Here is an 18,456-nt window from a genome sequence, read left to right on the forward strand (position 1 = left end):
TTGAAAAGCAAAAAAAAAAGAAAAAAAGAAGAAGAAGAAAAAGTTAAATAACTATTTCCGGGTTGCAGAAGCTCTTAAGAACTTCCGGGTCGACATTAGGAAAAAGGAACAAGACGGCGATAGTTTGAAAGATGGCGGCGCACACGCAGAAGAATAACAAGCAGGGGAAACCTGGAGGAAAAGAGGCGCAGCCTCTGATAATCGCCAAAACTCCGGCAGAGGAACAGCGTCTGAAGTTGGAGAGATTGATGCGGAACCCGGATAAGCTCGCTCCCATCCCGGACAGGCCAAAAGAATGGAACCCGCGGGCTCCGCCGGAGTTTGTCCGAGACGTGATGGGTTCTAGCGCCGGTGCAGGCAGCGGGGAGTTCCATGTTTACCGACACCTCCGACGCAGAGAGTACCAGAGACAAGACTTTCTGGACAAGATGGCAGATAAGCATGACCACGACATGGACTATCTGGATAAGGTGGAGCAAAACAAACAGGCAGCCGAGGAACGAACGGCAAAGCGCAGGAAGAAGCGGGAAAAGCTGAAGCAGAAAAAGCTGATGATGAAGAAGGCAAAGCTGGAGGTCAAAAACAAAAAAGACAAAGACACCTCCGACAAGAGCTCAGAGAGCAGCGAAGAAGAGGAGGAAAGAGAAGCCGAAGACGATGCCGAGGCTCCCAGCTTCATAATGGGGAAGAAATGACTTGGTACTGGTTTTAATCCTCCCTGGTGACATTGTGGGTGTCTGATGATGAGGCCTGTGGGGACGTGGACACAAAATCACATGAGAACCTCTGGAAGGAGCAAAACAAACCCTGAACTATTTTAAGCGGCCCCTGCAGGGGCAGTGTCGCCTCCTTTTTCCAATTTAATCGCAGTAAAACCTGGATGGACTACCCAGTTTAATTGGCAGGAAACTGCCTTCAGTGTATGGTTTTAAGCTGCCCTTGGTGGTCAGAGTCCCAGCTGGAAAACAGACATGCTGAGGCGCCTCAGATTTTTCACTATGCTGTCCATAATCTCACTGAAATATTTGTTTCATGTTGCGGATAGCAGGCCAGACGTTGTCTTCAGGTATTTCTTGAGTGTGCAAATTACGTGATGGATTTTAGTTGACTCAGTGGGAATTGTCTACATTTGAACGTAGCATTTCAAATGTTTCAATAAAAACGAGACTATACATTGATGTGTCAGATGTTCAGATTGATAAATTCTCCTTTAGGTGCAGTCACTGTCAGATGTGTTTGTGTTGTATATTGGGGGCTGAGTAATACATAATACTGCATTAAATGCAAGCAAGCGTGTGTGTAGCACAACTGCTGTATCTACAGTCTGATCGGTCGTTGCCACCTTGTGATGCTGCTCCTTGCACCACTATTGCTTGTGGGCCCAACAAGGTTGCAGAAAGCAACTCAAAGAATGAAAAGGCGTGACTTCTGGAGGCTCAGGAGTTTCACGTGCGATGTTCCTTGGACAGACTCCTGCTTTCCACGGTGGTGACGGTCTCGCTCTGTAGCCTTCACCTTTCTTGAGGCAGGTAGAGTAAAACCTGACAGCCAGATATTGTTTGAAACAGGGAAAGCTCTTCCTGTCAGACACTGTCAGCTGTCACAATAACATCTGATTTGATATGCAAAAAAATCAAGGCTTCAGCAGCTTTGATTGGTTTCTGTAAGGAATGAACTTTGAAATTGAAATGAGGCTGCCATGCAGGGCAGACCAAGAGAGACCTCTGGTCCAATTATTGAGTTTTTTAGTCTTGGCTCATGTGCTGGTATTCCACACTGATATTATTTATGATTCCCATTAATGTGCTCCTTCACAGTTTCACTGTGTTGAAACGAGTTCAGCTGTTATGATTTATAAATGACAGGTGTAACACAAACTGCAAGTTTCTTCTGAGCGATTCTGTTCACTGATGGAAGATTTCACTCATTAAAGATGCACTGAAGTTCCCCGCTGAGGTCGAATGGGGAATATTACACAGCTGCAATAAAATGTGGGTCACTGCAGACAGCACGGACTGCTTTTCGCAGCTTGTTATACAAATTTCATTGCATCACATTAAGTTCCAAAATGAGGGTTTAGCTTCCGACAAATACCAAGTGATTGAAAACTTAATTCTCAGTGTTCTTTGATAAATGATCTATTTTAGAAAGTGAGCCCATTAGACATCGTGCATTTTTCAAAATGAAATGTAGATTACTGACAGTGGAGGCAGGTTTTTGAAACTGCAGAAGGAAATAAAAGCATATTTGACCAGCAGAGAAATATGGACACTCCCTTAAAAAGAAGCATCAAACAAAATTTCACAATTGAGAAATATCCATATATATGTTTATTATTGTAGTAGAGTATTATGTAAAGCCTACCCTCAGGCACAATGGAGCAAATATATTTTGACACAAGCCTCTCCAGCAGCCAATAGAGATTAAAGGATTAAAGAGAAAATGCATTGTGTTAAATAGCCTCGAGTCTCACTTTCTAACTATATTAAAAAATGCTATGAATTAGCATTATCAGGACCTGAGGGGTTAGGCTGCATTCAGGCTGCTTCAAACTCTGCAGACCCCCTTATTCATTTGAACTGAGCCAGTCCTTCAGCACAGTGTGGGTGTCAATACAGAGGATTCTGGAAAAAAAAAAAAGTTGAACCAGCCTCAGCCTTTGCCACAATGTGACATCATCCTGGTGGATTTCTTTGTAACGTGAATTCAATATTTCTGTTTGCCTTTGTCGAGACCAAAGATAAAGTCATTTTCTGAGCTGTAAAATCTTGTCTGAGTATTACAAACTGTTGGACTAGTGCCTTTCAACAACACAGCTGCACCGGCACAGCCCTCTGAACTGCTTTCATTCAGGGCTGTTGTGGGTCTGAATGTCTGCTTCAGATGCTGATGGTGAACTGCAGCTTCCCTGGTTCATGTTTGGACGGGGACCTTTGTTTTGTTGGACTTTATCTTTCTGTGCCCTCACTTCCTGCCATTTCTCTGCTCCCACTACCTAATAAAAGCTTAAAATCACAAAAGGATGTAAGTCTAAAAAGAGTTTGTCTCTCAAACCATCTCTATAGATAACATTTTCTCATGTGCAAGTACTATAAAATCACCTCAGCAAAAACATTGCTACATCTGCTCATTCCTGTGAAAGCCAGTTAATTCCTCAAGTCCAAGCTGAACGTGCTTCTCTCAGTGAATCGTGTCAGAAAAATTTATTACTGGCCTCTGCAGGAAAACCGTACAGCATAAAACCTAACAGTGACTCCTGCTTATTCCTTCACTTTAACAGTTAAGGACTTGCGACTGCCTCCACAGACAGATTTGTATGAACCACAGCCTTCCAATAGGATTCAGGTTGAGTTGTCTCAGGGGAGTGGAAACTAGAGTTGATCAACACCTCAGAGGGAGGTTTCAGCGTGTTCAGGCAAGACACACTGCCTCCCTTTGCCTTTTCTTCATCCGTATTCTGTAAAGAAATCTCCCAGCACCTCTAATTGCTACAAGTGCCTGACATTTTGAATTGTTCTCCCGTCTTATCTCCACAATGGCTCTTAAGTGGGAGTGAGACTGAAGTTAAATGAAAATGCCGGACGAGGCCAATGGGGATTCACAAAAGAAATCAGTGGGAGAGATCAGTCATCAACATGAGCAGCCTCAAGGTACTGTGACAAGAAATACGAGCCTTCAGCTGATGGCTAATTCCAACCCACTGTGGTAATGATGCTAAATAACCGTGTATACAAGAAAAACCTCACTATGCTCTTGAGAGGAAACAATTTGCAAGATAACAGCATTTGTTAGGCTTGTCCTCCCTTTGGTATGTGGCATCGGATTGCTCAATCATACACAATTTCATCCGTTGAATTGCATCAAGAGTAGTTCACGAGTGTGACGTGTTGCATGCGAAATCTATAATAGAAAGGTGATTAAAACACAGATTATCTCATTTCAAATATTTTAACAAGTTCTCCCATGCGCTGCTCAGTTAGAGCAAGTTTTTGAAGATACTCCCAACAGTGTTACCTTGTAAAACTGCAGTATTTTCTGTGCCTGTTTTCCCTGTTTTCTCTTCCCCAGATGAGAGGAAAGCAGTGCAGACGAGAACCTTCACCAGGTGGATGAATGTGTTTCTGCAGAGAGTAAGGCTCAAATCAATACGGATTTACTGTAGCATCAGTCTTTTACACTGTAGCTCATAAATACAATCACCAATAAGCTTTACGATTTGTTATTTCCAGAGTGATCCTCCCATTGAGGTGCACAACCTGTTCACAGACATTCAGGACGGCAGAATACTGATGGCGTTGCTGGAGCAGCTGTCTGACTGCAAACTAGTGAGAGTCAAGTTCTGCTGTTGAACACTTTGATGTCAGCTAATATCAAGACAATTAGCGTAGCTGGGAGCAAAGGGAAATAGTTTGCCTGGCTCTGTTCAAAGGCAATAAAATCCACCGACCAGCACCTTTACAGCTCGACCTAGAAATAGGTAACAAAATATAAGTTACTGTTGTTGTTACCTGTGCACAGAGCCAAGCTAGCTGCTTTCCCTGTTTCCTGTCTTGACACGAGGCAAAGCTAAGTGGCTGCTGGCTGTAGCTTCATATTTTTTGCACATGTTTTATCAACCTATATCTGAACAAGAAGGCAATGAATCCTGATAACATTCCCATAAACGCTCCTCCTGCAATGTCTTATATTAGCTTTACAGGTTTAGGTCATCTCCTCACCGCATTTTCAGACTCAACAACATTTCTAAGGCTCTGGCGTTCCTGGATGATAGACATGTGAGTCTGTTTGCTTCAAATGATAGTGATATTATTCAAATCAGGAAAAACTTGACTGTGCATGATGTCTCCTCCCTGTTGTCCCTCAGGTAAAGCTGCTTGGCATCGATGCCTCCAGTATTGCTGACGGTGTCCCTTCTGTTGTTCTTAATCTTGTCTGGAACATCATCCTGTATTTCCAGGCAGGCTTTTTCCCCGTCATCCATCACTCTAATATCTTAATATATTATTTCACTTCTGTCCCAGCTGTTTGTCTTTGTCACTGACCTTACATACACTCTGCTTATTTACTCCAATACAGGTAAAAGAGGTGACGGGAGGCCTCCAGAGGCATTTGTCTTCTAGCCTCTCTTCCTTATCAATGAGCAGTTACCCCTCCCCCGGTGACCTCTCTCCCCAGCCAAATGACATTGGCAACTACTCCTGCAAAACCCTGCCAGGCAAAGGTAGAAAGGCTGCCAGGGAACCCAAGTACCATGGGAAAGCAATCAAGACTCTGCTGCAATGGATCCAAGGATGCACATCAAAGTGAGGCTGAAAAAGATCCAAATGCTTACAAAATCATTTTTGTCAACAAATTGTCCCAAACCAAACAAATACTTAGAAACCCACAATGAGTGAAGTGAAATGTGTGAGCTGCCTGTGCTGAGGTTATATTTTCCATTGTGCCATTTTGAATGTGCAGGTTTGGGGTGGAGGTGCATGATTTTGGGAAGAGCTGGAAGAGTGGGCTGGCATTCCTGGCTATGATTAAGTCCATAAACCCAGCCTTGGTTGACCTGAGGGACAGTCTGTCCAGAGAGCCAAGAGAAAACATCCAGCTGGCTTTCATGATAGCCCATCAAAGTTTGGATATACCACCTCTATTGGAGCCTGAAGGTAAAAGCTTACGAAACAGAAAGAGTTACACATTGGTCCATTTTCATCCCCAAAGACAAAATGCCTTTCTGCATGACCACATAAACAGTACAACCACTGCACTTATGCTAAATAGGTGCCAGAGTCCCAACATAGTTTAATGATACCACTTATCAAGGGTCCGCTGGGTAAATCAGAAGCATTCGCCTCATTGCAGACCAATTCAGAGGTTGACCTCTCTAGAAATGCGCAGCAGAGGTCGTTGCTGTGTGCAGTGGCGTGTTTATTATATCTGCAGGGTCACATTGAACTGGGCCTTGGTCAAACCTCCAGCCTCCAACTGAAAGATGGTCTCCTTAGTAACAGTCTCCCCTGCCAATGTGTAAAAACTGTCTATTCTTCTTCCTGCAGATGTGTCGTGCACTTCACCAGACGAGCAGTCTATCATCACCTATGTGTCTATGTTCCTGAGGCACTGTTCAGGAATAGATGAGGTTAGGCTTGAATAAGTTTGGCATTGTGGTTTTTTTTGCTTTCTTGCTGAAAGTTAGATAAAAAAAGTATGACGCTACTACCAGTCTTCAGTTGGCTTATCATACTTTAGCTTAAAGACTGGTACAAATGATTAGCCTGGCTCTTTCCAACAGTAACAAAATCTGCTAACCAACATTTTTTAGGTGTAAAAATGACAATTGTTTTTATTGGAGGTTATTTGCAGGTCTTTTTCTTGGCTGGGTGTAGTAAGGATGGAAGGTTTTAGTCCCGATTAAAGAAGTTAGAAATGATGTCTTTTTTAGTGAGCTGAGATTTTACATTTGCGCAGAGTCAGGCTAAGTGTTACCCCTGTTCAAAGTCTTTATGCTAGGCTAAGCTAACTTGCTGCAGCTTTATATTTAATGCATTCAAAAACACTAAGAATGAAATATACCTCTTTCTGAGCATTACTTGCAGAGATATCAGTACCACTCATAAACTATATATTACAGGATTTTACAACAGAAGTTCCTCAGATCCCAAATTTCGGATCACTTGAATCAGTCAGCTTTGGGGAGACCGGCGCTGATGACCCAGAGGCGCAAGCTTTGCTCAAAGGCTTTGAGAAGAGCAATGAGCAGCAACTGTGGAAACAGTGGGCCAGAAGACCCTCAGGGAGCCCCTGTGTCGCCTCACTTCACACAAGTGGAGCAGTTCAATCTGGCCTCTCCTCCAGCAGCGGTGACATCTTTTCATCCTGCCGTGGCCAAAGCATCAGTGAACAGCCTGTGGGCAGTTCTGCTGCCTCACCGTTCAACAAAAAGAAAAGCAGGCCTCGAAGCGCTTTAAAGCCACCCAGTCCGCTGGACACAGCCGTAAACAGCCAGGACATCAGATCATGGATGGAGAAAGCGTCTGCAGATCAGGGCTACAACAAGCCAAGAGTGGATGAAAGTCACTTTTCTTTGAGCTCCGAGGAAGGAATCTACAGCTTGTCAGCACTGGACTCAGATGAAGAGGAGGCTTACAACTACATCCTAGATCTGAATAAAGAAGTTTTTCAACCCCATAATCAGCTGAAAAGACAAGTACCGAGGGTTGAAGAGGAAACAGCAGAAGAAATGTTCCTGAATGGACAGCAGACTGAAGAAGTGAAATGTCTGGAAGTGTGTGAGTTGTTAAACAGCGGTGGATGTAAGCATCAAGAGGGCTCACTTGCACAAAATGTTGAGTCAGACATCAGGGCTCAGTCAGCGTTTCACAGAAAGTTTGATTGGGACAAGAAGGGAAGTAGTTCCAGAGAGATGACAAACAGTAGAGCTGTGTTTGACATGGAGCCAGAGGAAGAAAGCCGAGGCAGAGAAAAACGCGAAGAGGAGAGAGTTGTCAGAAGACAGAGTAATGATGATGGCCATTATTGTGAGGAAGTGAGGGAAAAGGAGATGACAGAAAATGCTAGACTGGTGATGCATGAATGTGATAAAACAGAGGCTCTGGTAGATGAAACCAAGAAAACAAAGCTTTTTGAAGTGGCTAGTTGGAAGAAAGAGCTTGAGGAAAATACTGAAAGAGGGCTTTTTGAAAAATGGGGGAAAGCAAGTGAAAAGAAAGCGGTAGACAAAGAAGAAGAGGAAGACAGTTTGATGCCATTTGAGGAAGGGAAAATCACAAAGTTAGGGAAAGATAAAAAGGAAGAGGATAATGTAAAGGAGGACGAAAGGGAGAATCAGCATAGTGCTGGTGAGGATGTATATGAAGTCAGAGGAGCTGATGCAACTAGAATTAACACAGAAGAAGAAAACGGTGGGAAAGTCACTGCCCTCAAAATGGAAGATTTAAATTGTAGAGATGAAGTCAAGGAAGAATCCAGTGATGAAGTCAAGAATTCAATGGATTTTGAGGCAGTTATAACAGCAGAGGAGAACAACAGAAAGTGTAAGATTACAAGACGCAAACTGACTGACAAGAGGGCGACAACAGACCATCCTGGTGAAACTACCCCAGAAAATGACACTAATGGAAGTGTTAATGTCCACAACGGTGATACTAGTTGGACTCCTGCCTGCAGTGCAACCTCTCAGTCATTCAGGTAGGTCATGGCTTTTGTGATTTACAGTTGACTTCTTGGTGAAACACTGCCCTCGTTTGTGATAACTACAAATCAAGCTTTCCAATTTAGTATGGCATACAGTAGGTCTATGCAGTTTACTATGATAGTGGTGGCAGACAGGCTCAACTCTGTTTTAAGCAGTGTATCTTCAATTTCACACTAAGGTAAACAGAGGCAGCTTGTCATTTCTGGCTGATGGCGAGCATGTTAACAGCTATTTTTGCAGCATAACCTGAAACCTCACAAAATGATGCAGTTAACTTGTTAATTACACGCCCTTTGCCTTGAAATGCATCCCTGTTTCCGCTGTGTAAAATGTAAATACAAAGAAAATGTGATGATTTGCAAAACATTGAAAGCCCTTATTTAATTGAAAATAGAACAAAGATAACGTATCAAATGTTGAATCATGTCCTCATTTAGAATATGATGCCAGCCACACGTTTAAAAAAGGTGGGACAGTGGCATCAAAAGACTGGAAAAGCTGTGAAAAGCTAAAAGCAAACAGCTGGTGGAACAACTCAGTTAATTAGGTGAACTGGCAGCAGGTGAGTAACATGATTGGGTATAAAAAGAGCCTCCCAGAGAGGCTGAGTCTGTCTGCAGTAAAGATGGGGAGGGGTTCAGCGCTCTGTGACAGACTGTGCTGACAAACAGCAATTTAAGAAAAATGTTTCTCAATGTAGAACTGCAAAGAATTTGGGAATTTCATTGTCTACAGTCCTTAATGTCATTAAAACATTCAGAGAATCTGATGAATTCTCTGTACAGAAGGGACAAGGCTGAAACCAATACTGGCTGTCCGGGACCTTCAGGCCCTCAGACAGCACCGCACTGAAAACAGACAGGATTCTGTCGCGGACGTCACTGCATGAGCTCAGAACACAGTTCATCACTGCATCCACAAATGAAGCTGAAACTCTACCATGCAAAGAGGAAAGTGCATATAAACCAGATCAGAAACGACCTCAAAAATGTTGAGCAGCTGAAATCAAACATCAAGCAAGAATTTGAACACATTCGACTTTCAAAATTACAGCACTCAGTTCAGCTCCTCCTCAGTTCTTTGTTAAAAGATGATGCAACTGAGAGCTAAACATGAGCCTGTCCCAACTTTTCTGAAATGTGTTGCTGGCATCAAATTCTAAAAGAAGATATAATTTTCATAAACAATGAAATTTCAACATTTGCTTTTTTTTTTTTTTTGTGCTATTAACAGGGTTCTAACTGCTAATTAGCAGGCCCTGCTACTGCCAACTTTAGAGCAGATACACACGGGTTAATCCATTTCTTATGCTTGTGTTTTTGGTTTTGTAAGCCATTGTCAAAACTCTTTGTATATCAAATATTGCTCTTACTACATCCCCAAACTAACAGGTTCAGTTTTAAGACTGACTTAAGAATTGCTGGTCAATCACTGGTCAATTCACTTACAAAGACAGGATAATTACATTTTGTGTTTTTGGCTTTATTGCTTTGCTACTTTTGATTTCTTCATGATGAATATGAATGTGAAGTGTCTCATTTCAGTCTGAAACGAACACTCTTATGCCTCGTGTTTTATCTGCTTTTCAACAGAGAGCGAGGATTCATTCTTCAGTTTTCAGCAGCCTCTTGTGACATAACCCCATTGGAGCTGGAAATGCTCTTGGTCCTGTGGATTCTGCTCTACTGCTGCTTCATGCTACCTCAGACGAACCTCTGAGTCCTTCCTTAGCACCCCCTTATCATTAATATATGCTTATTAGCCCGTTTTCTACGAATGAGCCAAGCAGGGACACTTAGGGGTGGCTTGACTCTTTATCTGTGTCACTACATTTCCCTCAAGGCAGCATTTAATGATTGTGTTTGTGTTTTGCTGCCAGCAGAAATAATTTGTCATTTGGGCTATCGTTTCAGATGAACGCGTAACGGTGTTATTCCTCTTACGAGACATTTTTTCTTGGTCTAACAATACACAATACATTATGACAGGGTTTGCGAGGTGTTTTTGCTGAATGCATGTCCAAAATGCTCTGTTTTTCTTTGATTTAGTTTTCTAGCAGAAATCCTTTGAATTTCAGTGGATGTTATCGACCACATGGTGGCATCACAGCCACACAGCAGCAACTGTCTCACATGACAAACTTTCTTCACAGCATTCTGTTGACTGCTGAGAATCCCCCATGACCTGCTGTTTAATTAGAAGCTGTATTGACATGGCTGATAAGCTGATAATATTTAATGAGCACTTTGACATTTCGTAGACTCTCCCTGTGCTACTTGTGACTTAGAATATATATTTCATTGTTTTCATCTCAGATACTGTATGATAGTCAACGCTTATCAACAATGCAGGCTTTTTTCATGACATTTTTGAGATTATGAGATACAAATAATAAATCAAATACTTGTTCTGCGATATACCTCTGCTGGTCCTTTCCACATGATAGAGTTTGCTATGTAAATACTGTATTTCTAGGTGCCATAAACATATTAGGCACATGTATAGTATCTTTGTTGGAATACCAGTGTGTACAGAGCAAACTAGAGCAAAATTTAAATCTGCATCAGTTGCGTAAGTGTTCAAAATCCATGTTGACCAGAATGTGTATTAAAGGGAGGGGGATGAGAATGGACTGTCCTCACTGTCCACCAAATACACACACATGCATTGCTGCTGAAATTCTAAGAAACTAAACATGCCGCCATTGTTTGCTTGGAGCTCAACCCACAGGTCAAAAGCTCAGCACTGGAAATCGATATACTTTCAACACCATCGCCACCCCCGCGCAAAGCCACGAGAACAACACTTCCCCAAAGCCGGAGTTTGGTTGGTCTTATGAGAGATCAACCTGCGGCATCTCTGAACCAGGCCAGGCCAGGATGGTGAGAGAAGGAGCGATGATCTTTTTTATGTACAGTTTTACATGTCTAACAGTGCTGGCATTGCTAAGAGGCTGCACAGCAGATGGGTCGGTTCTACCAAAGCCTGAGAAACGCTTCAGTGGGCCTCTGCATGAGGAGCTAGAGGTCAATCAGCAGCTCAACACATCAGCTTTAAACACAGCCTTGGCCTTTGAACCTTACCATGACCTGGCCACCAGAACCACTGCTGAGCCTGGGGTCCAGCAGCAGCAGCAGCGCAACATCTTGTTCTCGCCCTTGGGCCTGGCGTCAGCCCTGGCCCTGCTGTCCCAGGCCTCTCGGTCCGAGAGTCGGAGCCAAGCCCTGGAGGCATTGGGGCTGGCAGCCAACTCTACAGAGCAGAGCGTGGAGGCCACCATATCTGCTCTTACAAATCTGCAACACAGCCTCACACTGCAGGAGGGAGGGGTTGGAGGTGGAGCTCAAAGTGCAGAGTCTAAGGCTGGAGCTGGAACAGGAGCAGGGATTGGGGCCACAGCGGGGGTTGAAATTGGAGGTGCAGATGCTGGAAACAGAGCTGATGTAGATGATGGAGCAGAGGGCAGGACTGGAACTGAGGATGGGGTTCATGCTGGGGGTCACTTGAAAGTGTGGAGCGGCCTACATATTGATGGAAGACCCTCACTGGACTATGACAGTTTTTTGTCCAGGCCTCAGCACACTGGACCCTCCGCCTTCAACATCAGCTTTGAGACGTTGATGAAAGACTTGCAAGCCTCTGACAAACTTGAACTTAACAATTATGTGTATTTCAAAGGTAGCTTCTTGTTGTATGGCTGATGACAGTTGCAGTTTTTGTGCACATGTATTTACAGTACTGTGCAAAAGTTTTAGGCAGGTGTGAAAAATGTTGTAAACTAAGAATGCTTTCAAAAATATAATTAATTTTTTTTTTTTTCCAATTTACAGAATGCAAAGTGTTTGGTATTTGGTGTTACTACCCTTTGCCTTCAAACCAGCATCAGTTCTTATAGGTACACTTGCACAAAGTCAGGGATTTTGTAGAACCGGTCAATTATACCAGACAGGTGCTAATGATCATCAATTTCACATGTAGGTTGAAACACAGTCATTAACTGAAACAGAAACAGCTTTGTAGGATGCTTAAAACTGGGTGAGGAACAGCCAAACAGTCAAGGTGAGGCTGCTGAAGACAGTTTCATGTCACAGGTCATACACCATGGCAAGACTGAGCACAGCAACAAGACACAGTAGTTATACTGCATCAGCAAGGTCTCTCCCAGACAAAGATTTCAAAGCAGACTGGGGTTTCAAGATGTACTGTTCAAGCACTTTTGTAGAAGCACAAAGAAACGGGCAACGTTGAGTATCATAGACGCAGTGGTCGGCCAAGGAAATTTAGTGCAGCAGATGAAAAACACATCAAGCTTATTTCCCTTCAAAATCGGAAGATGTCTAGCAGTGCCATCAGCTCAAAACTGGCAGAAATCAGTGGGACCCAGTACACCCATCTACTGTCTGGAGAAGTCTGGCCAGAACTGGTCTTCATGGAAGAGTTGCAGCTAAAAAGCCGTATGGCATGGACATGGAAACAAGGCCAAGCGACCCAACTATGCACGAAAACTTAGGAACTGGGGTGCAGAAAAATGGCAGCAGGTGCTCTGGACTGATGAGTCAAAATTTTAAATATTTGGCTGGAGCAGAAGGCAGTTTGTTTGCTGAAGGACTGGAGAGCGGTACATTTAAGAGTGTCTGCAGGCAACAGTGAAGCATGGTGGAGGTTCCATACTTATCCATCATGCAATACCATCAGGGAGGCGTATGATTGGCCCCAGAATTATTCTGGCAGGACAACAACCCCAAACATACAGCCAATGTCATTAAGAACTATCTTCCGCGTAAAGAGGAACAAGAAGTCCTGGAAGTGATTGTACGGTATGATTTCAACATCATCGAGGAAGCCTACATCCACAGAACATCTGTGGTTAGTTCTCCAAGATGTTTGGAACAACCTACCAGCCAAGTTCCTTCAAAAACTGTGTGCAAGTGTACCTAGAAGAATTGATGCTGTTTTGAAGGCAAAGGGTGATCACACCAAATACTGATTTTAGATTTCTCTAAACTAAACTATTAACACTTACATTTTTGAAAGCATTCTTAGTTTACAGCATTTTTTCACACCTGCATAAAACTTTTGCACAGTACTGATTATTCTCAATGCAATGGTTGGGAAATACTCCTGTACATTAAGGGTATAAACAGAGGGATGGATCACTTTCATTGCTTTGCAAAAGAGAAATGTACATCTTCAAAAACACGTGAAAGGTCAAATGACAATGACATTGCAGCTAAATTATAAAAAGCAGCATTACACTTCCAATATGTAAATTCACACAGTGGGTGCTTTTTATAGGTGTGCGACCTCTATCTTTGCCAATCTGTTTTCTTATTTAATCTGTAACCTGTCCCCTTTATTAATGACACAAATCAGGTCGTCAACCATTTGAGCGGCGCCACACAGTGCCACGGAGCTTCCAGCTGAATGCTACGACCAGCGTGGAGGTTGCCATGATGTTCAGGGATGACTCTTCTGACGTGATGATGCTATATGACACCAACTGCTCCGCCACAGTGGTGCGGCTGGCCCAGTCAGATCGCCTGGCCTCACTGCTCCTTCTTCCTAAAGCTGAGCTGCAGCCCCTGGAGGACTGCCTCTCTGACAGCCGGATGAGCTTTTGGCTCAGCAACCTGAAGCCAGGGTAGGTAGTGTCCAAATGGTTGACCATGAATGAGCAAGGCATGTCAAGCTACACTCTCATTCATGTGTTCTCCTGACTACTTGCATGGACTTCTGTGTCAGCAGCTTCAAGGATGAGTGAATGTGACATGTTGACACTTTTTCATCCCTATCTTAATTACATCAAGCTCTTATTGGAGTGAATTCAGAAAAAAAAGCTTCAATTTGAGGCCAGGAGGAGCCAGTGGGAAAACACAATGATTGTTAAGCTGGAAATGCAACATTTGAAGGGTTGGTTCACCTCAAATACAATTATTACACCGAGAAATCTCTTGTACCCCTGGTGGTATCTCGCGATGCACATTGTTTTGATGATTCCCGTTTTCAAGACATCTGTCTTTGAGATTTGTATTTCCAGCTCAATGTAATGAAGGTGGATGGAGTTTCATTTGTGATGCCCATAGCATTGACCATTTTGACATTTTAGGAATTCTACAACATTGCATCCAGAGGCAATAAGTGTCTTTCTATCCACTGGTTTTATGAAGAGTTTGAAACCTTCCTCAAATTCATACGTGGAAGCAATATAAATGCAATGTTTCTAACATCGTTTTCATTCATTGAGGGTTTGACTGGAGCTCTTTGAGTCGCATCATCTCATTGAGCACTCTTCTTCTACAATTGTTTAATGGCACCTGACGGGAGAATCAGTGCCACCAACTGTTTGTCTTATCAGTGGATACAAACACGCATTCATACATTTACGCTAAATTTGGATAGAAAGTTTACAAGTGTCCCAGTTGATCTGGATAGTCCTCAGAAAATACTGTGAACACTTTTTTTATAACCTCTTTGTACAAAATTTCTTCACGTTATTTTTCAATATTGTGAAGCTCATAAACAGAACTCAATTCACTTTCATTGTTTTGGGTGGAAGCATAAATGTCAGAGATGAATATCTCAAATCCAGGACACATAAAGCATGGCTAGATATTACAAGGGCAAGAGAAAGTGAGAAAATATGTTTTTTAATGTGCTTTTTGTTAAATTTGGGTGAATGCACCCTTTAAGAACCCAAAGGTCATATTTATTACAGGGTTTTAGTTATGAAACGTGTGGTGGGTGGAACCTACATATGAGTGTTTGAGCATACTAACACATAGGTTCCATGTACAGTATTTGCCCTCTCTAAAGAATGTTTGCTTATCCCTGAGCGTACAGTATATTGATCCACGTCACAGGACAGACACCCTCTCACTGGTCCCCAGCAGTCACTGGCTTTTTGTCGTTCAGTAGCATGATGAATGATGCTGAGTAGATTCTAAGTCAGCAGTAATTACTGCTCTCTATACATCAGTGCGTGAAAGCCTGCAGTCCAGGTCCCACAGGTTGTAACAAGACAACTTAGAGCAAATCCATTCACGCATTGATTGTTGTTTTCACAGGCGGGCAGAAATCCTTTTCCCTAAATTCCAACTAAGGAAATCCTACAGTTTAGAAAATCTCCTGAGGAACTCCGGGGTATCGTCCATTTTCTCAGACTCAGCAGACTTCTCGGGAATATCGCCAAAGAAGACGTTGAAGCTTGTCAAGGTTAATAGAGAACCAAAATGTCCTGTTTTTCTTTGTCAGTATGGAATACACAAAACTACTAGGCATAAACATTTGGTTGAGACCTTTGAGGAACTCACTCACTTTGTACAACTGACATGCTGAACTATACTTTTTGCTCATCTCGCTTCTTGATGCACATTTTACTTAGTTTATTCTCTCCATCTTTGTTCTGTCACTACTCCCGTTTTTTGTGTCGTTACACTCAGGCTCCTCATGAGACCATGCTGGAGATGGAAGAGACCAAGTCAGAAGACGGGGGGAGACCTGACACCATGCTGGACTTCTCTGTCCCTCCGAGAATTACCTTTAGCAGACCTTTCATCCTCATAATCTATGACAATGTCACAGGGCTTGTCCTGCTCATAGGGAGAATTATTGATCCTACAGATGTCTAAAGTAAAGTGAACTTTACACTCTCCTTTTTGTCTTTTTTTCCCTTTTGCTATAGATGTTATACTGCATTCACTTACAGTACATTATATAACAGCATTGGTTTGTTTTTTTCCATAATATGGCATAATATATTGGGGAAAAAATGCATTTCCTGCAATTTCACTGAATTTGCCAAGCGTGTTTTGCTTTACCTCCAATTTTCCAAACATTTCAGCATGATTTAGAGTTCATTCCTCCATTTTCACAGAATGATGAAAAGACATTTAAATGGCAGTAATTTATCCCTGTGACTGAATCTTTGCTATTCCTGCAAAAAACATAAAACACGTTTCTTCCACTACAAAAGCATTTTCTCTTTTGTCGTTTTTTCACTCTGCAGCCCATTTCCTCCTGTAACATCTCTGTATCATCTTATGCAATTATCGGAAGTGGCTTTGCAAGAATGTCGAAGCTTATTTGCCAAGACAGAAATGAAAACGCTCATAAAACACTGTTACATTTTCATACTGCAGCAGAGCTTAGCAACTCCTGGACATTAGCTCATTTTACCTCGGCATCAGACAGACTGGTGGAGATCTCGAGATAATATTTAGCTTGTTGAGGAAATGAACAACAGAGGAATAGGAAAACAGATCTAGGACAAATAACAGAAATGTCAAATCTTCACGCCATCAGTGACCTGGGACTGATGTTTTCTATGTATAAAAAATTTAAGTGGTGAGAATGTGAGCACCTCACACATACTTAATGCCAGGGGTACACACAGACTTCTATGGGTGCTATAAGGAAGAGGTGAGAGACATTATAAAAAAACATTGTTTAGATTATTTGAGATATTACCTGTGTTATTATTTTGCAGTCAAAGGTGAATTTATAAGCGAAATTTTAACTGTCAAATTCTATTTCAATATGAGCTTTATATATATTACTCACTGATCATCTGTCTGACTCTTAATGATGACTGAGATTTCATAGCTGCTGATGGTTTAGGAAAACAAGGCACTATAATAGCCACAGCCGTCCCTAACTGTCGTATATAATGACAGCTGCTCTGGTGCTGGTGGACATCCTTGCCGACGCAACACAGTCGGTTCTTTGCTGTGCTTCTCAATGACAGGTCTAATGAGTGGTTGAGCAGGCAGACCTGTCATTATGCAGCAGATATTACAGGTATACTATGCAGGATTCTCCTCAAAAACCTGTCACTGTCTATTTATCTGAAGTGACCCTTCCTTCTGCCTGAATTTTCTTATTTTGCCGTGGTGAGGATGTTTCTGGGCTGAACGTTATGAGAATGGTGGACACAGCGCTGAAAACCTACAAACAGTAGGTAACTGGATATGATGGCTTCTATGATGGTTAGATTTTCATCTGCCTTGGTTAGTGTCTGATAGGTAGTACACTTGGTAGCAATACACTGTTCTAAATGGATTCTTATACTGTAGATTCTACTATAGATCATAGCTAATTATTCCAGGAGTAATAAGTTGGGTGTAGACTAGCATTTTTCTGTCTCTCAAACCTGATTCTCGGGTGAGTTCTTCCTCACTGTCCCTGGGTTCATTGCCTGTGAATTTCAGTTGATTTGTTCATAAGAAACATTGACCAATGCCTTTATTTTACATCATATCTCAAGTCTTTTATTGAGCACAGTATTACATTAAAAAGTAACTACACATTTTTTTTTCTTAATCACCTCTCAAATATGCTTCTTTAGAGGTTTACACACATGTACATATTCATATTGTCAAGGATATCTCTATTTACACATACAAGAGTGAAATTTATCTTAGCCTCCACTCAGACCATCCAGGTGCGTTATTTGTCCTCCTAAAACTCCTTCCCCACTTGATGCATTATACCCCCTTCTGCACCTCATTGGAAGGTTTGCAGGCATATCATAACACATTGTCATGTGTAGGAATGAAAAGCATCATTTCCTATAAGCCTTAGGCCATCATGGGTTAATACAGCATTCACACAAATGTTGGCAGAATGGAAAGAATAGGAATACCTCTCATTCTTCCCACTTTAGAGCGTTCATGCATTTTCCAAGATGGTCGATGGCTACCCCCACTGATGACCTTACAGTCAAATTATTGCCTCTTCAGTTAGCTGAGTTGCTTATATTAATATTACTACAGGATTTTATTTAAATTTAAGTGCCAACAATGCAGGTTTTTTCTACCGTGCTATCACAGCTCCGTCACAACTCAGAGGCTGATGTTGAAAAATTTGCAAACCTAGCTGCTCATTATTAGAGTCTAAAGTGCATTACGCCAAAGTGGCAGAAACGTCATCAGCTGACAGAGTGAGGTGAGTCCATGGTTGAGTTGGGTGGCTGAGGCCACTTCACACATGGCTGTAATAGCAGCAGGACAGAAGGGCGTAAACATGTTTTTAGACAGCAGAAATGACAGCTAAACATCGAGTTGGTGGACCTCATAAATATGGGAGAATCCAAGTTATGATGACATAAGTACCCACACTTGTGAATTTTCACAGGAGCTATATTTTTTCTTTGATGAAGCTTAAATTATTGTTAAGCCTCCAATAGCGGGTGCTGTCGTAGATACTCGATTATCTTACAATATGAATACTAACAATGTAACTGTAGTAGTTGTGTT

At 42.2% G+C, this 18,456-nt stretch overlaps 3 protein-coding genes and 1 non-coding gene across 7 annotated transcripts; all 4 read left to right on the forward strand.

The window, feature by feature from the left end:
- The first annotated feature begins 70 nt into the window (after window positions 1-70).
- On the forward strand, window positions 71-2,128 carry prkrip1 (PRKR interacting protein 1). The gene has a single exon (XM_070987155.1). It carries the CDS (start codon window positions 132-134, stop codon window positions 693-695), a length of 564 nt encoding a protein of 187 aa, XP_070843256.1. The 5' UTR covers window positions 71-131; the 3' UTR covers window positions 696-2,128.
- Window positions 1,349-1,608, forward strand: LOC139348237 (small Cajal body-specific RNA 13). Its single transcript, XR_011603387.1, has one exon. It is a non-coding gene; the product is annotated as a small Cajal body-specific RNA 13 (non-coding RNA).
- Window positions 1,884-10,618, forward strand: clmnb (calmin b). 4 transcript variants are annotated; one of them, XM_070987151.1, is made up of 11 exons: window positions 1,884-1,991; window positions 3,281-3,650; window positions 4,069-4,130; window positions 4,230-4,325; window positions 4,692-4,775; window positions 4,865-4,957; window positions 5,077-5,303; window positions 5,461-5,654; window positions 6,045-6,127; window positions 6,620-8,196; window positions 9,796-10,618. In XM_070987151.1, the coding sequence occupies exons 2-11, from the start codon at window positions 3,569-3,571 to the stop codon at window positions 9,920-9,922; spliced, it is 2,625 nt and encodes an 874-aa protein (XP_070843252.1). In that variant the 5' UTR covers window positions 1,884-1,991; window positions 3,281-3,568; the 3' UTR covers window positions 9,923-10,618. The 4 variants fall into 4 exon arrangements, with proteins under 4 accessions (XP_070843252.1, XP_070843251.1, XP_070843253.1 ...); XM_070987150.1 differs by lacking the exon at window positions 1,884-1,991 and having other exon boundaries at window positions 2,279-3,650; XM_070987152.1 differs by lacking the exons at window positions 1,884-1,991; window positions 4,692-4,775 and having other exon boundaries at window positions 2,279-3,650; window positions 9,796-10,617.
- A 464-nt stretch (window positions 10,619-11,082) lies between these two features.
- Window positions 11,083-15,831, forward strand: LOC139348105 (alpha-1-antiproteinase-like). The gene is made up of 4 exons (XM_070988055.1): window positions 11,083-11,881; window positions 13,577-13,844; window positions 15,268-15,415; window positions 15,643-15,831. The coding sequence occupies exons 1-4, from the start codon at window positions 11,083-11,085 to the stop codon at window positions 15,829-15,831; spliced, it is 1,404 nt and encodes a 467-aa protein (XP_070844156.1).
- Window positions 15,832-18,456: the final 2,625 nt, after the last annotated feature.

This window comes from Chaetodon trifascialis, chromosome 19, assembly GCF_039877785.1.
Source record: "Chaetodon trifascialis isolate fChaTrf1 chromosome 19, fChaTrf1.hap1, whole genome shotgun sequence".
Lineage (NCBI taxonomy): Eukaryota > Metazoa > Chordata > Actinopteri > Chaetodontiformes > Chaetodontidae > Chaetodon > Chaetodon trifascialis.

Bases quoted from the DNA above. Each gene is read 5' to 3' on its own strand.
- prkrip1 (XM_070987155.1), top strand. From the start codon at position 132: ATGGCGGCGCACACGCAGAAGAATAACAAGCAGGGGAAACCTGGAGGA.
- clmnb (XM_070987151.1), top strand. From the start codon at position 3,569: ATGAAAATGCCGGACGAGGCCAATGGGGATTCACAAAAGAAATCAGTG. The intron at 4,131-4,229 runs GTAAGGCTCAAA...TGTTATTTCCAG, and splicing joins TGAATGTGTTTCTGCAGAGA to AGTGATCCTCCCATTGAGGT. The intron at 4,958-5,076 runs GCAGGCTTTTTC...ACTCCAATACAG, and splicing joins ACATCATCCTGTATTTCCAG to GTAAAAGAGGTGACGGGAGG.
- LOC139348105 (XM_070988055.1), top strand. From the start codon at position 11,083: ATGGTGAGAGAAGGAGCGATGATCTTTTTTATGTACAGTTTTACATGT. The intron at 11,882-13,576 runs GTAGCTTCTTGT...GACACAAATCAG, and splicing joins CAATTATGTGTATTTCAAAG to GTCGTCAACCATTTGAGCGG. The intron at 15,416-15,642 runs GTTAATAGAGAA...CGTTACACTCAG, and splicing joins AGACGTTGAAGCTTGTCAAG to GCTCCTCATGAGACCATGCT.